The sequence below is a fragment of the Liolophura sinensis genome, chromosome 6 (assembly GCF_032854445.1).
Source record: "Liolophura sinensis isolate JHLJ2023 chromosome 6, CUHK_Ljap_v2, whole genome shotgun sequence".
Classification (NCBI taxonomy): Eukaryota; Metazoa; Mollusca; class Polyplacophora; order Chitonida; family Chitonidae; genus Liolophura; species Liolophura sinensis.
The window spans coordinates 14,319,814-14,338,169 of NC_088300.1; the positions used below are offsets into that span (position 1 = coordinate 14,319,814).

Sequence of the window (18,356 nt, forward strand, 5' to 3'; positions counted from 1 at the left end):
ATAGCCTCTTCCGTACATTAGCTTTCCATTGACTTGGATCTCGTGCTCGTTTACGAGACCGTCCCTTTTTAAGATGTTCACCCAGGGACGCAGATTCATCAGTGGAGGAGTCATCGTCCACGCAGGAGTCTGCAACATCTGGATCTTTCTGAGAGTCGTCAGCAATCGTAGAGGCCTCCATCGGATATGGACGAGCAATATCTTCATCTGTGGTATTGTTACTGGAACATCCTTCCCCAAGAGATTCTGTTGTTGCAGAGGAAGGGTCTCCATCAAAGGTTATAACAGGGTCAACCGTCACGTATTCAGCAGAATCACTGTAACAAAAAAACAAAACAAAAAAAAAACATTTTTTACGGAAATCGATTGCTTCAGCTTGGAAATAATTATATACATATTTCAATATATATTTACATTTTTAACACAGTTCATGTTTATTTTTATCTTAATTTTTTTATAATTTTTGCATCGTAAAATTGGTATTTTTTATTTACATGACTTTCATGCATTATATACACATCAACTAAGCTGGAAGCTCTGTTTGGAGACACCCTGAAAACGGACTTGTCTTTTTGTTCAGTTTAGAGTTACAAGGTTCTATTTGACTCTATGTGGTTGATCTGGTGATGGTATGATGTCCACACTACATTGAAACTTACATTAAGTAATATATCACGAGAGATTAAGTTACTTTACATGTGCAAATCCACCCCAAAACACTTCCTTACCTGTCCTGCATACTACTTGTGTCGGTGTCACCATGTTCTTCGTCACTGGGACGATCAAGTTGGGCTAAAAGACGAGCCAAATCCATGCTTTCAGCTATTCTGCTAGATGGAGGTTCACCTACTGTGAATGTAACCTGGAATCTGGTTGGTTGTCGATTCAGGAAGATAAGACACCCACTCTTACTGGACAAAGGCGACAGATAGAACCATGTTATTCTGACCAGTGTGTCCAATCGTGAATTAGAACTCTGTAATTGTGTTGTAGACAGCATTACTATTAGGTTTCAGGTCATCAAGTTCTTTCAGTAGATAGAACTTTGTTACACAAACAATACCCACCATCAAACTCATTTTTCACAAAAAAGTCAGTTAGAACCCTGTTATTCTCAGGTCGCGAAGTGTGACCAGATGCATCCGTAAGAGATTTAACTATTTAAACTACATACGTAATGCATAGGAATATATCGGACAGGTTATTCACTACTTTGTCATAGCTACATGTATCTTCTTTGCCTCATTGCATGATGGACATGCGTTTGGCGCCATATGTTGTTACAGCATTTCATACCGTCATTATGTGGATAATTTTCGTATAGATATGAGCAGTATCTCAGCGAAAGCGTCTCCTTCCAGATCTGTTCACTATAGCTCGATCTTCACAAAACCATATCCATGAACGTCAACACATACGCCTTGCTCTTCTGGAAAATTAGTGACGAGGCTTAACCAAAACAAGTCCACGTGCAACGCATAGGCTTCAAAGGTCAAGCTTGTCTAATGGTGGCAGTGATGTAAAACGAACGCAGGGAGCGGAATATTCGCTGCGAAGAGTACATGTATACCAAGAATATAGAGCCGACAGCTTGAAACTGTTTTATACCTCTATACGCAGTGACAACTGAAGCTAACATTGACTTCTTGAAGACGATTTTAGTCGCGATAAATTCCTCGACGATAATATCACTGACAACTGTGGAAGCTGGATGAGGGTATCTCGTCACGCGCTGTTCCTGTAAACAGCGAGCGGGACGAGGCCCGGAACTAGATGTCCTCATCCGGCTTCCATAGACCACTGTCCTCAAATCGAATCGTTTGATTGCACAGGTGAATAGTATATACATTATTGTGATACAGAAAAAGCACATTCACAGCAGTATGAGAACTTCCAAATAACATGTGAATTGGGTTTTTTTTTTCTGGCGAGATGATTAGAGATGTTCGAGTACTGTAACTGTACACGTACAACAAATAGGCTTCTTCTCGAACCAAATCTCACATGACAGAAAACCAGTATAATTGGAAATCCAGTTGGTGGATAGTTTTAGAAAACCTCGGCTTTGTTAGTTTTGCAAATTGGATAAATTGTAGCGGCTTCAAGGAAGCCGGGAACTGTTCCAGATGTAAAAGGAAGGTTAGTTATGTGTGTTAAGGGTAACAATATCAGAGTTGAAATCAGCTTTAATATAGATATACGGATGCCACTTAATCGAGCAGCGGAGGAGGACTTAGGATTAGAAAGAGGCGCCTGAACAACGTTGTTGGTAACAAAGAGAAACGTTAATGCTGGATTCACAGGGAATGCCGAGAGAGTCTAAACAGAAATAAAATAGTCGTTGAGCTTAATTATTTGCAATTAACACATTTTTGTCTTCAATATCAAGGCCATCAATGCTGAAAACTAGTGGTTGTTCCTGTTAATAAGTTCATTAAGCACTTTCCATTTTCCACGTTTCCGTATGTGTGTATATTGTATTTGTTGAGTTTTTGCTTTCAAAATAGGTCTTCCGAGCGTGGATAAAAGTTGAGTCATGGTATGCCCTGTATTGTTTCCTTATTTCGTCGTCTTTATTTAACAGGTAGTATAAGCAGATAGGTTAGGACTCATGGCTTAATAATGCGAGTTTCGGTAGAAATTAAAGTATTAGCAGGGAAATTCCTGTTGCAAATGTAGATCAACTTGTCACATAAAGAACAGTATCAATGGAGCTATGGAGTTTTAAGAAGGTGGAATATTGGAAAGATGTAAGTGATGTCAGTTAACAGAATTCTAGAGAAAAGAAGATCGATGTGAATAGCTGAAAATATTATCAATCAAAGTGGCAGACCGAGACTGAGCTAGTGTTGGTTAAGAGATTTGGGGGAAGTTTTAATATGAAGCCATGGTTTCAATGAAAGCCTTTGTTGGCTGATGGTGGTCAATTTTTAGCAGGTCGATGTTTAAATCTCCCATGAAAATACACTCTTTTTCTCTTCACTTCAGTAAAATAAGAGGTAGGTACTCATTAAACTCAGTTACGTCTTTGCCAGATGGATGATACAAAAAATACAAAAAAATCCCAAGATCACGATACTGGCCTTGGGAAGACCTTAAGTTTTGCTTTTTTTTACATGAAAATGGGAGACTTTCAGATGAAACGATATGTGGAAATGATCTCAGTGAAAACCCTTTCGAAACCCAATGATCATTTTTCTACAGATCAGTATTGGTTTCAAAATGATTGCCTAGAGAAGCAGTCGTCAAACCTGATATCCTATAGGAGATCCCAATGGTTTATAATGGGTTACTGGAGAGTCAAACCTGTTTTCCCATAGGAGCTCCTAATGGTTTACAATGCTTGTCTAGAGAAGCAGTCATCAAACCTGTTTTTTCTATGGGAGCGAACTTGGAAAGATTTAGAGAAAGAAGAAATACTGAAGATTTTGTAAATAACAAAATTTTAATAATTCAGAGCATGGATTTAGTGTCCCTGATGTTCACCAGAAGGAACGGATTTTTGGGAACATTATTTCAGTAATATTTTACTCTTGGGTGAAAAGGAGTTTTTCTATTCACAACATTCAGTGTCGTGATTAGAGTTGTTAAAACTTGAAGCGCACATTAGAATTCATATGTTTGGACGCCTTTAACTCTTTTCACAAAAATCTACAAATATAAATGAAAGTAAATTTACGATTAGCTATAAATGTTTTTTTTTCAGTGATGCCTGCCTCGCTTTTCAGAGGTTTTTCCTATTTAACCAATAAAGCCGCCACCTGCAATATTTCTATGAGGCAGTCTGCTTTCTCTCCCCTCTTCGCCTTTTCATTGCCCAAATTACTTCTCATACCACCCTCCGCGGCTATTGAACTGTTTTTCGGAACAAGAGTACTTTCCGGCACAGTTTTCTGCCTACTTTATACAGTGTAATAAAGAACGCATTTATGTGCGCAGAATGCATGTAGTTAGAAGCTTTTATATGACTGTTCACATATTCAGTGTTACATAACTGGTTTGTTTAACCAGGTCAGTTTCGCTATTCCGTTTCACAGTTCATTGTGTCCACGCAGAGTTGGTTCTGTAAAGTATTCAGGCAGTATTGTTGGGAGTAATGCATAAAAATGTTAAATATCGTCTAATATTTTGAATTTTCAAAAGAGTTTGGGATGAAAGGAGAGATCGTAAATGGTTGGTTTGAAACTCTATGCGATTGTATAGTTTGTTTTGCATGCTCTACTGTACCCACACACAATTCTTTCAGCAGTATTTTTGGTAATGACGCATTGAATCGTGAAATATAACAGCTTGGATTCTGAAAACGCGTGAGATAAACTAGAAAGCGTAAACGATTGGTCTTCAACAGTTTTTTGAAATGCTATGTGATATTAATTATCAACGAATCATTTAAGGAGAATGAAAAGCCCTTCAGGCACAGAAAATCACCTTGTACACCATTTAAGGACAGGGTTTCCCACGATCCTAGTTTCAGTGAAGTGTCGTGTCTATTTCCGAATCATAGATTACCCTGTCTCATTATAGAAGTATATGGTGATCACAGAGGTGCTCTGTGATCACCATATACTTACAAATTGATGAAATCTTTAATTATTTTCTAATGTTGTTTATACAAAGCCTTCGACCTTTTTTATTTTTCTCATTAGACATGTCAAATATAATAGTGCCCAAGATATGATGATCACCAGACATGTCAGGTATAATAGTCACAAGACATGATCATCACTAGACATGTCAGACACTACACATGAGTCACCAGACATGACAGTCACCATACAGGACACTCACCAGACATGAATAACCAGATAATGAAAATCACCAGATATGTTACCAGACATAACAGTCACCAGACACGACAGTCACCAGACATGACAGGCACCAGACATGACAGTCACCAGACATGACAGACACCAGATAGGACATGCACCAGGCATGGCAGTCACCATACCTGAGGTCACCAAACATAACAGCCACCAGGCATAAACAGTCCACCAGACATGACAGACACGTGCTCAGAAGTGATACATATAAAAACAGAGAAAATATAAAACTTTATTGTTTGTTTGTTTGATTGTTGTTTAAGATCATACTTAAGAATTTTTCACCTTTTATGAGGGAATGAAACCTGAGTGCCCGGGGTAAACCATCAAGATTTGGAAAGTTACGGACGAAATTTTCTATGTGTGACCAAGTTTTTTCGGAAAACGGATAACTAAGCGTCGTCGACTTCATGTTGTTATCAAGGCCCCTCGACACGAACTTTAAATGTGGAAGAAGAGCCCTGTCAAGTGAGGCAATACAAACTTGGACAAAGACCAGTTCTGTATAAGCCAATCACTGCAACTGCTATTCAAATAAGATTTATTTTCCACTAGGCATATGGGCGGATAAACTAGATGAGGGGATGCATTCGTAGGTATAAAGGATCGCCCAGTTATGTCAGTTAGGATGAGAAGACGTTCAGACAGAACTAAGCTCCTATACACCGTAACGAAGATGGCTTGTCAAAGAAGTATCGCTTGCAGTGTTTTGCTTTTCAGCGGGGGTGAGTAGCTTTTTAAAAAGTCCATACTAGTTGTCTTTTTTATAAACAGCTTTAATATTTATCCACATAGATAATTTAGCATTGCCATGAACCGTTTTGCCTGCAGCGAGAAGTACCGACAGTTTTTATACTGTTTTTTATTGCTTAGAGAAAAGTTCCACACAGTAAGACTAATAAAGCATTATACTGGCTATAAGAATCACAAAAAATAGTTTGTTGATATTGACTTTAAATGCTTGTGTTGATTTAGTTGACTTAGTCTTAAAAGCAAGAAAAAGATTTTACGACTAAACGCCCCAGATTGCTGTGAACAGAAATCACCAAAAGTTTCTTCGCAATTATGTTAGGGCGTAATCTAACTACGGAATTTGCAAAGTCAATAAAAATACCTATACTATCCTGGATCTATGTATAAAATCAATTTTGCTGTTAATATTAGTCGCAGCTTCTATTTCTCATGTATAATTCAGTTTGCTTATGTGTTTCTTGACACCTTTTCAGCGGCTTTTGTGCTCTTCCAACAAGTAGGTGGTATTTGCATGTACTGGAATAGAAATGTAGAAATATGCGATCAGTACATTGAGGTACGAATTAGAAATTCTAAATAAATTTTGGGCCGTGTGCAACATGTCGTATAGATGACTTATATATTTACTTGATGGGTGGTTTATGCCCAACTGAAGAATATTTTAATTATTCGGCGTCGAACACTTTTATAGTTGGAGAAAAGCGCGGAGACCCGGGGTATTTTGTTTATTTATTTATTTATTTGATTCGTGTTTTACACAGCCCTCAGGAATATTTCACTTACACGAGGGCGGCCAGCATTATGGTTGGAAGAAAGGGAGCAGAGCCAGGGGGAAACCCACGGCCATCCGCAGGCTGACCATACTATAAGATGAGACTGGTAATCCGAAAATTGAACGTCTATGTCTATGTCACCGGAAAGGTCAGATATGATAGTCACGAGACATGATGATAACTAGACCTGTTCATATATAATAGTCACATGACATGATGGTCACCAGACATGTCAGATATAATAGTCACAGGGTAATAATGATGACCAGGCATGTCAGATATAATAGTCACTATAATAGTCACATGACATGATGATCACCAGACATGTCAGATATAATAGCCACAAGACACGATGATCACCAGACATGTCAGATATAATAGTCAGAAGACATGATGATCACCAGACATGTCAGATGAAATAGTCACAAGGCACGATGATCAACAGACATGTCACATATAATAGTGACAAGACATGATGGTCACCAGACATGTCTCAGATATAGTAGTCAGAAGACATGATGATCACTAGACATGTCTCAGATATAATCGTCACAAGACATGATGATCAACTGACATGCCAGATGTAACAGTCGCAGGACATGATGGTCACCAGACGTGTCAGATATAATAATCACAAGACATGATGGCCACTGGACATGTCAGATATAATAGTCACAAGACATGATGATCACCAGACATGTCAGATGTAACAGTCGCAAGACATGATGGTCACCAGACGTGTCAGATATAGTAGTCAGAAGACATGATGATCACTAGACATGTCAGATATAATAGTCACAAGACATGATGATCACCAGACATGTCAGATGTAACAGTTACAAGACATGATGATCACAATAGTCTATTTCTTTAAGCGAGTCGCCTATATTCAGCTCTCTGTAAAATCGGGAAACCCACGGTAATCCTCAGGCTAACTATACAATCGCCAGCTTGCCGGCGGAGAATACCAAACTGAGCAAACCAGACACCTGTATCTCACCGAATATCCAATCCGGGGCTTGATTGAAAATGTGCCTAAATGCTTGCCATGAAATGAAAAAACATCTACCAAACAAAACCAAAAGTTAATCATTATTATGTTTTTTTCAGGTGCCGCTATCTTTAACCCAAAACGTAAGAACTCCTTAAATATCCTCTTAGACCTATGACAAGTTGCAAAATTTAAATATGTTTGCTTTCTTTTATACCTTTATGAGTCGTCTGTGCAGTGAATATTGAATGATCTTCCATCCTCGTCATGCCAAAGTAGCAAAAATGTCTCTATATTAAACTTTGTGAAAAAAATGTTAGAATTCGATGTACCACCAAACATTCGCCAGTGGGGTCACATATGGTCGATTCTAGCTTCCGTTAAATTTACTGTACATCACTCAACATTGATGAAATTAAACTCTTTTCAGTTTTTCATTGTTTGATTATAAATGTTCTGGGTCCTTAGCGTGCCCTAAAGATGCACCTGAGATGACGTGTGATAACGTAGATCCGTGTGGCACCACTGAGTGTAAAGCCTACCCACTGGCCAAGTGCAGGTGAGACTTGTTTTTTGAACTCTGGAAGCGAAGCGGACAGAGTCCTTTGAGGGTATTTCTGATACAATATTTCTGATGAAAATTGTCACAGATTTGCCGCAGTAGTTCCAGTTTTATAGTGCACTGATGTGGTGCGTTTTAGCGTCTCCGTAAGGTTTTCTTCTATTTGAGTATGTAAACCCGATTAGAGCACCGTTATTGTGAAGCACAATACTTAGTTCATAAAATACCGGTCAAATTATGTTGCTTTACTATAAAAATTTAGCCTATTGTTGTCTGTTCGCACTCTTTAGCTGCATGATACAAAATGGTTGCGTTTCCAGTGATTCGGCCAGGCCATGATTAAGATAATGTTTGTTGCGGGTACCGACTGGACTCCTTGCTGCAAAAATTCGAAAGCTACTAGTTCTCTTTGGCAAGGAAAAAATTGATATGGCTACATATCGTTACAAACGAGTGTATCTGTTTCGCTTAACTATTAAGAATCTTTCTATTTTTTCGAGCTTGTATTTTTTTTTTCGAGGAAGATTCTCTTCTTGGTTTGACTTTGTTCAGTGCTACAGTATGGGCACCAGTGTTCACCAGCATGTGTCCCTCGAACTGCCGTAAGTCGTACACTAGACTGACCTCGTACCTTGTCAAGCAAATATATAATAGTAATGAGCATTCATATTTTAACAAAGTACGAGGCTGTCTAATCACCGGCTTCCGACTTTTCCTGCTGCTGAAGCTGGACACAGACCCCCATTACAACTTCAGTTTTTTGGGAGGGAATTACGAATGTAATTCTGTGTATTTTAAGGTGTAAAATCTTTTTTCTGCTGCCAGCCTGCCGTTTTTGGTGTACAGGTTCATGCTTGGTATCAAAATGATGGAAATTGTCTAAGCTTTGGCAGGTATGAGTTTATCCCGGCTCCCCGTCATTTGTAGCCTCTTCGGCTAGCCTTCAAACGCTGACAAATATTCACGAACTGTCGTGCGTGCGCGTTATACTTGCTGTTAATGACAGCTAGCAGTTGACATCAGCGGGATGCAGCGTGAGGCTCTCTGAATTTGTCTGAACGGCCACAGTATTTGTCTCACTGGACAAGCCGGGAAAGGAAAGACGTATACAGTAAAAGAAATCCAAGAATCTATGAAAAACGTTTGAATCAATTGCAAGAACATGAGAAAAAGGTAAGACAATTGCTTTTATGATATTGATAGCTAAACAGGGGCCGATTCCACAAAGCCATTTCTGACTCCTTACAATGCTTAGTTTTTGGTTCTGGAAGTAGAATTTTTGGACAGATTTGTCTTTAGTACAGATAAGGGTGACAAAATTTTAATTTCTGGAGCAGAAAAAAAACAAGCTTTATGATCGTATTTCAATTTTTGACTTCAGTCAGAATTGGCTTTGTGAAATCGGCCTTGATACTTTTTAAAGCTAGTCGCGAAATATATTGATGCTTTAATTTGGCGCACGTCATATTCTCAGCACAATCTGATCTGCGACATCTGAAAACGCACGTGATTTTAACCGTACGATATTGAAATTGAATCAATGGTCCCTAATTTTTGGAAAAAGCCCAAACCTATCGTTTTCGATGCAACTAATCAGATGAATGCGTAATTTATAAGGCTGGTAAAAATATATCCCAGGAAACAAAATTCCACCATATTTGTTGAGGCAAATAATCCGCAATCTATTCCATTTGTTGGTTGTGTATTTCAGATAATTTTACTATAAAATTGATTCTAATTTGGCCGTTTACGGGAGATAGCTGCATCTGAATACATTCAGGGATAGTTTTGGGGTCTCTCACTTCACTGTCCAGAAGATAAATGCCCTCATTTTCGTCTTTTATACTTGTCACCAACTGGAAATCTCTAGCCTCATTGATGTGTACAGATGGAGCTGGTGCGAGCTTCATTATTTCAGAACGATAAAACCAACGACCATAATTGTGAGCTCAAAATTATTTGGGCCAAGAGCATTATGCCAGCTTTTAGAACCTGCTTATTTTTCTTCAATGAAGTTATCCTGAAGGGTTAAAAACGACACCCAGATTTTATTATTCAGATCTGGGACTGGCTGAGTGCTCGGTTTCATGTTAATGGATTTTATACTTTTGGATTTATCAGATTGTATAGCAAGAACATAATCATTATTTATAAGCTGATTATAAGGGTCTAGAAGTAGGCTTGAAATAAAATCTTTACTTCTATTTTCCATTGAATCTGAGCCACGCACTATGGACTTGTCACTGTCATAAGGCCGAGGCTGTTTTCTTCCGTAATTTATTTTTTATGTTTTTTTGAGGCTATTTTTTGTTAGCTGCCGTAAAGTCACCTGGTTTGACATAGCTGATACAGTTTTATCACCTACACTCATTTTAAAAGCTGTTATATGGTAGCAGTGAGTTCTTGAGGGACACTTGCAGGATGATTTTGGATAAAGATTTTACCTTCATTGCTTTCGACCATAAAGGCTTTTAACGACGGAACAAGAACAACGCGATTATTGTCTATTGCCAGTTTTGTCGTAGCCGTTTGACTAATGTTTCTTGAGACCCCATATTGGCCGCGTTGTATTCCCCCCAAAATAGTAATTTTACAAGTAGTTCAGGCTGAAAAACATAGCATCTAAAGGAGCTTCTTTCCCCAGCCAGTGAAGTAAAACGAAAGAAAACTTCTGGAAACAAGAAAGATAAAAACCTTAACAGGTAAACACTTACACGTGTGAATAGCAATGTAACATTTTCATTGTAATAATAGCCTACAAATGTATAAGTGCTATCGATGGCAGACCACAGTATGCTGATAGGTAGGAATGCGAACTGTGAATGTACGTGTCATACGCGGATTCACGAATGACACTGGTAAAATTCATGACACGCATATAAAATGCAATGGAAAATATATAACAATTACATGTAATACATTTAATGCACTTTTCAAATAAAAATCATCCAGAAATTACCATTATCAAGCTTACATGTTAACTTCATAAACCAATTCTGTTACTAAAAGCGAACTAAGACTGTTGTGTCCTGCGCACATGGTATTGTGTTTGCAAAGTAGTATGACGTCACTGTACACGGCACTGTATGTATAACGTCATCCTATGACGTACCACGTGTAGCGGAAAAAACCTTGTCTAGGGCTGGACGGTAGATGTAACAATACATGTTTTGGAATCCAATATATGCTGCGGTGTTGAGTTAATCTGCTGAAGACAAGTAAAATCATTTAGTAAAAAGCATTAAGTTATGAGCCACAAATATATTTACAAGACCGCCAAGATTCTGCCATTCAACTTTATATCCAAGTTTTATATAAAAAAAGACACATATAGGTAAATAGCACAAGAAAAGGAAATTTATCGGTTTAACAGAATCCTAACGCCTGTGTCGAAGTTCTTAATTCGCATGATTTTTGCTCATCGAAATAACAATTTTATTTTTATCAAATTGTTTTTGGACACATCAGGTAAACTCTGGACGACAAAAAAGTATTTACTGCTACAATTAAAAGTGATTTTTGTGTTTTTATATTTTGAGTTGATGTTTTTACTTCTAGCGTTTGTTTTTACTTTCAGGATTAAAGATCTTAGCATCTGTTGTGTTTTAGATATTGAATCCGTTCATGGCTGAAATTTGCAATTTTTGAAATAGATATTGGCGCATATTTTGATTCTCCATTTTCTTGTCTTTCCTCTCATCTAAACATGAAAAACAATTTCGAATTATAAATACTGTATTTCACTTAACGTTTATGGCTACTTTCATGTGTATAAGTAATTTTGGTGAAGTTTGAGTAGTGTTTTATCAGAACTGCTGTCAGTACACATGCCTCTGCTAGATGTTAATTGCAGGTTTGCACAGATCTTTCAAGATAAAACATCAATTAACACTTTTATGGAGCATTATGATTTTGAAAATTTTTTTTATAGGTGGGTTGATCTGTTCGCAATTTGACCCGAATGGGGCATTGAATACGTGACTAAAATTAATTTGCAAACGAATTAATGAGTCTTCTCCAGAATGAGTCTGCTCCAGAATGTTTGCTCTTGTATTCTTTTATGTTTTTGAAAAAGTTGTTACGGTGTGGTAAAATACTTTCATTTCTCACTTATTTCTAAACATAATTCTTCGAAATTTTCTACATATGTAGTCGAATAATTTAATTTTCCAGAAATTACATTTTGAAAGGCGCAATCCAGTTGGTCAAATGTTTACATTTATACCACAATAAACCGAATTTAAATTAAGATAATATTTATGAACTCATTAAAAATATAAATACGATGAAAATCCAGGTTGAACACATTTGTTATCTGAAAAGACCAGACTCTTGTTTAAATATATTTATTAAAGATATGTTACATTCTAATTTATAGCTTTAATATACAAATACAATATACACCAAGAGATGGCCCCAAATGCTAGCCATACAAAAATTATTTTCAAATACCTTTTTCTCTGTAAAGAGAAATAAAAAAAAATATTGAAGGCCACATTTACAACTAACTTTTCACACTCTTTTATCTGAACTTGTGTAATTGCATAATTTTTCTTTTTTCTCCACTTTTAATCTTTCAGTGAGAAGATATACTGAAGCTTTCTCTACTTGTGAACGCATGCGGTGAATTCTTTCTGAAGACCAACGTCGAGCCATGATACTGTTCTGTTGACTGCAGCTTTGTTTATTGTCTTCTAGCATGTGACAAGGGGAAGAGGTGTTGATTCTACACTGTATGCATGTGTTACCACGCTTCACACCTCTCCCACACTAGGTGTGGGGTGTATGGATTCATTGTCTGTTTTCTTTCCCCCTAGCACAGTGTAATTAAATATATGCTAATGTAAACAAACCGTGTTTGTGTGTAATACTGTTTATATCATAGGAAACATACTATAATATGGTTATGGAAAAAAAATTCCCAAACTTGAATTCCAGATTATTGTTTTGATAAAAGACAAGCAATTGTCCGAGTTCTATACACATATAGATATACATGTACATATAATTTATAGTTGTGTGTTTCACCTAGACTCAGCCCGGTTTCCTCCCACCATAATGATGGCTGTCGTTGTGTAAGTGAAATATTCTTGAGTACGGCGTAAAACAAAAATCAAATCAATAATAAAATTCTATATATCGAAATATTTGCTTGTTTTCATTAATTATACCTGAAAATATGAATATACAAAAATATACTTTGAAATAAATTATTGCCTTTGAACAAATTATATACAAAATAAAGACGGTAGCATCTCCACGGCATACATCTTTTAAGATGAATTTATGCATACATTTATTTTAGCTAAAAAGAGTGACTTGGACTTAACCAAAAAGTGACACTTTGATTTTGTTAACTCTTCATATTTATATACTTAACCTTAAATCGATATTGAACGGCCAGTTGTATATTTTGTTTGCGTTGTCATAATCTGTAACCTTGTAACCTTGTAACGCAGGCCTAATCTATAATAGTTTACCCGAAATAATATAATATTATATCATCATCACCATCACCATCACCGCCGTGGTCATCACCATCACAATCAACTCCACCACCACCACCACCACCACCACCACCACCACCACCACCACCACCACCACCACCACCACCACCACCACCACCACCACCACCACCACCACCACCACCACCACCACCACCACCACCACCACCACCACCACCACCACCATCATCATCATCATCATCATCATCATCATCATCATCATCCCCACCACCACCACCACCACCACCACCACCACCACCACCACATCGTCATCGTCATCAGCGTCATAATCAGCGTCATGAACATCTCTATCATCATCGTCATTATCACCATTATCACCCAGAGCAGACGTTGCGATTTTGGTGATGAAACGTTTTAGGCGTGATTTGGGTAATGTACTGTTAGCCGTAACAATGTTATTGAATGAATCATAAAGTTGGTTATCTTATCAATTGTTGATTTCAGTGTGTATAATTGTGGCGGGTGTTTTGCACAATACTACATAAACGAGCAAAGAGTTAACTGCGATGGTAAGTAGACACCTTGTACACTGTTCTTAAGGACGAAGGATCAAGGGGTGTGGGAAGATTGAGGAAGTTATGATATTCTACATGGGGGAAGGAAACCGTAAAATCTTCGGTCAAACTGTCGTCTTGTATAAGATGAAGATCTGACCGATTTGGCTGGATCACCCTATTTCGTTTCCTCCAGATGGTATACAGGGCCCTGATCGGTTTCCTCGGTCAGTGAAATTCATAAGGATGCCCGTGAAGCTGAGAATGCGAAATTAAAGCAGCTCAACGTGGTCCATACAAAAAGGTAAATAAATATTAGGTCTGTATACAGTTTAAATCCCCCCCCCCCTCCCCGCCATCTCCACTCTCAGTCTGTTGTCCGAAATGGTTCCGATAAAGGATCAAACATACATACGTTTCAAATGTACGGTAATTTAAACCGATTTCAAATAATGAAAGAAACATGAAATTCAATTATTTTTTTCTATAGCTTATGCTCATACCTGTTTTTGTCGTATTCATTGACAACATGGATTTGTTTTGCAGTTTGTTTGCATGGTGGAGCGCCGACCCAATGTGCACAGAACCCATGCGCCTCACAGAATCCAGGATCTGGACAGTTATGCGTGTGAGTAAACAAGCTTAATATCAAATACACAGCTTCTCCACATGCAGTCCTCGATTACACTTTACGATTTTACAAAGAACAAACAAGGTTGTAGGTATTTACGCAGGCGTTTCTCTCTGGTAAGCACAAATATATTGGAATGAAGTAAAATAGGTGTCATATGAATCGAAAAAAAATTACTGAATATTCTTCTTTTCCAGTCCCGACTATTGCTGTGGCTGCTCTACACGTATTGTTGATCGTAAGTGACTTTGTCTGAATCAAAATTACACATGAATAAATAAATGTAATGCTTTACAGAGTTAATTTGGAGGTTTATCTTGGGAAAGTCTCACGTTGAACACTGATGTATTTCAGTCACCATTTTTGTTTTTACGTAGGGTTTGATTCCACAAAGAGTTTTTCGGCTGAAGTCAAAATTAAAACCTTAATGTAATACTCAGTACGTGGCCTCATACTTCCAATTATTGTTTTTTTTACTTAACACTTTTTTAAGTATTCCCAATATTAACTTCGATGATGCAAAAGAAAACGTTTAACTCATTTACTGACGTAAAGGGATACAAAATCTTTTCTGATTGGCTGGTGTGAGAGATCAGCTATGCCTGGACTGAGCTGAATTTGAGGTCTGGCAGATTTGTTCAAGTGTGATCATGTAAGGCAGCACGGAGTAACCAAGGAAACACACTCTCCATGCACTGTCGGTCAATTCTGTATTACTTTAAGACAAACCTGGCTTTGTGGAATCGACCCGAGTTGTGGTCGTCAATTTGACCTTTTAATCACTTCAGTTTCAATCATGGTATAATTTTCATTACGTAATGTAGATAAAATTGCCATGATAGTATACCAATAACTTAGTCGAATGCAATCACGTAAGTTATTATGTGTGGGGTATTAGTTGATTTTTTGATGTGTTGAATGCCGCTGATCTTGCACTGGCAATAACATACACGTAAGTAATTTTACGTAGTGTTTTAATGTTTTGCAGGAAACAAACGTTAGATGTAAGTAACTAATAGAGATTATGTAAGTGTACTGATGTCGGAAACAGAGGCTACATGTATAGACAATAAACTGGTCCTTTATGCAGTGTTTTAATAAATAAAATAAATAACTAAATAGATAACTAACTTAATAAATGAATAAATACATAAAAAAAGAAGAAAAAAGAGATCTGGCGTCTTATTTTATCTGTGGTGGTAACTTTCTAAATAAATAACATTTTTTCTTGCTTTCTAAAATCGTCAGTATGTGATGATGGAACCGCGCCACAAGGATGTCTGTTCGATCCGTGTGTCAACTTGATCTGTCCGGAAGGCAGCCAATGTGTGTAAGTTACATTTTTGATCATCGTACCTCCTTTACAAAGAAATTCCCATACGAGCCCCCATTGGTCCTACAACTGCATGGCCTCGATCCCACGATCTCGCTGAATCAAATGCGTGTGATCTAAGATAAGGCAGTCTAGACGGTCGTTACTGCATGCAACGACTTCTGTGAAAATCTGAAAAAATCTCTGAAAAAGGCGGGGGCTGTATTATTACATGGAGTAAATACATAGAACTATATTGCGCCAATATACCGAACAATGCAATGTCTTTTCTAAAGTTTTGCTGATCACGAAAAACGTCGGCATATATGATTTTTAGTCGTTAAAATATTTTTAAATATATCTTCTGTGGAATAATGGTTTGGAATGCAGATTTCATTTTTAAGGTGTTCATGTGCTATTATGAAAACGTCTTTTTCGGAGACATCTCTTCCAGCTATCTTCACTTTTGTGCAAATTGTCTGAATTACATCTTTGTATATTAAATTGGACATAAGAGAAAAAAATGGTCATAGCGTCCGCCTCGAAGTCGGAAGACAAGGGGTCAAACCTGGGTCGGGTCACAAGACTTTAAAAATGGTACCTGTTGCTACCCCGCTTGGCGCTCAGTACTGAGAGGTTAGAGCAAGGAAACATGACTGTTGTGCAGAGTGTCAGTATAATGTGACTGGGTGGGTTGTCATGTCTGTATGGTGTCTTCGGCATGATACTTTAGTCGCATTTGACCACAAGAGAACACAGTACTAGTACATGTACACACATGTAATGATTCCTCGTCGTCATATGACTGAAAAATTGTTAAATTCGACGTTAAAGCCCAAGCCGGCACACATGCATACATAGGAGAAAGTGTCAGCCACTTGTTAAATGGGTGTACTTTGGTGTGCCATATCATAGCGTATAATTTAATCAGAAAAGAAAAACAAGTGACGAAATTTCGTTGTATTTGCAACATTCCCGGCAGTTGTGATAGACACTTCAAAACATTGACGCCATTCGTTCATTTCATAATTACCACCATGTATTTTAAATTCCACGAAATTATATACCCCATGTTGTATTAAAACTAAGACGTCCAGCTTCAAAGGGTAGTTTACTCCGTTTAACGTAATGCTTTTATCCGGCAGGGATGTATTAATATGCCATAGTGTTGGTGGTTTTATAGATCCAGCGCCTGTGGCGAATGCACCGCACAGTGTATTGACGGAAATGGGGATGTTGTACCGGTGGGTCAAGGCGAACAAGGCAAAGGGCGTGGTCCCCCGGCACCTGGAAGAGGTCGTGGCGAGAGGAAAAGAGGTCAATATAGTGGGGGTAAATAAGTGTCGCTTTGGAAGATACCGCCCGCCAGAGGAAGATGTGACCGTTTGTCTAACACACACCATGTCATCTTAGACACTGAAGTAATACACTACTTGCTTAAAATCTCCTAATTATAACTGTGGCGATAAAGCCGTGCTAAAGCTTTAGTGAAGTATACATGAATCAATTAATCAATCATCATCAAAAAGGGAAACATTTAAACTAGGGGTGAACAAAGTTGTCTCATAACAGACATGATATGATAACGATGATGATTGTAGTATATACTACCATTATACTTACTGCCTGTAACATAAAATTCACTATGAATTCAAAAGAATAAATTGTTGAACTGAAGTAACTATGTAGAATTTCATTTATTTCTGTTGTTAAAGAAAGCATATGCATGTATGTCTATCTATTAAAGAGTGTGCCTGCCGTTACATATACTATTGATAAGTAACTATAATGAAAGCTTACAAGAGTTAAGACAAAATGTTTGTAGATGTTGATTACTAATAACAGCTGACAGTTGTAGAGTGCTAAACATTTTTCCTGTCACTGAAACCTCTGTAAACCCTTACATATCTCATAATAATCAACATGATTCTAAAGAGTTTAAAATTTGATTTGAGAGTTTCTTAATATGTAATTTGTTTACCATAGTTATTCCTTATTATTTTATTATTGTTTGACGTCAAACTGCAGTATTTTTCACATATACGATGACAGCCAGTAATTTGCATATGACAACAAACATGAACAATACAATAACAGATGCCCAGTTTTTGTCTGATACACACGTACTATGTGTTTACATGGTGTCGTATGTAGTGTCTCGTATGATGCGTGTAAGTAACATTATCTAGATATACGTGTATAGTGAATGTGGGTATATTCCCTGTTATAACTGCCGTTTATAGGAAGATTAATTCCGACAGTATTATGTACAAATATTTGTGCGGAACTAGATGAGATGTGCAATGCATTGTCCCCACACATTTTACATATGTTGTGGGATTTACTCCTCGGCCAGAGTTAGCCTAATAATATATGCACGTATAATCACTCGAAAATCTAGCGGCATCAATAGTTAAAGCAGCTGGTTTCACATACTACTGCCACACTTAATATTGAACTTACATTTCTGTTAGCACTCGTGCGGTTACGACACA

General features: G+C 37.5%; 1 protein-coding gene across 1 annotated transcript; it reads left to right on the forward strand.

Moving 5' to 3' along the window:
• The first annotated feature begins 5,434 nt into the window (after positions 1-5,434).
• On the forward strand, positions 5,435-17,824 carry LOC135468860 (uncharacterized). Its single transcript, XM_064747319.1, has 9 exons — positions 5,435-5,545; positions 6,047-6,068; positions 7,455-7,480; positions 7,806-7,896; positions 13,869-13,933; positions 14,465-14,546; positions 14,747-14,787; positions 15,798-15,879; positions 17,045-17,824. Exons 1-9 carry the CDS (start codon positions 5,437-5,439, stop codon positions 17,199-17,201), a joined length of 675 nt encoding a protein of 224 aa, XP_064603389.1. The 5' UTR covers positions 5,435-5,436; the 3' UTR covers positions 17,202-17,824.
• The last annotated feature ends 532 nt before the right edge of the window (positions 17,825-18,356 follow it).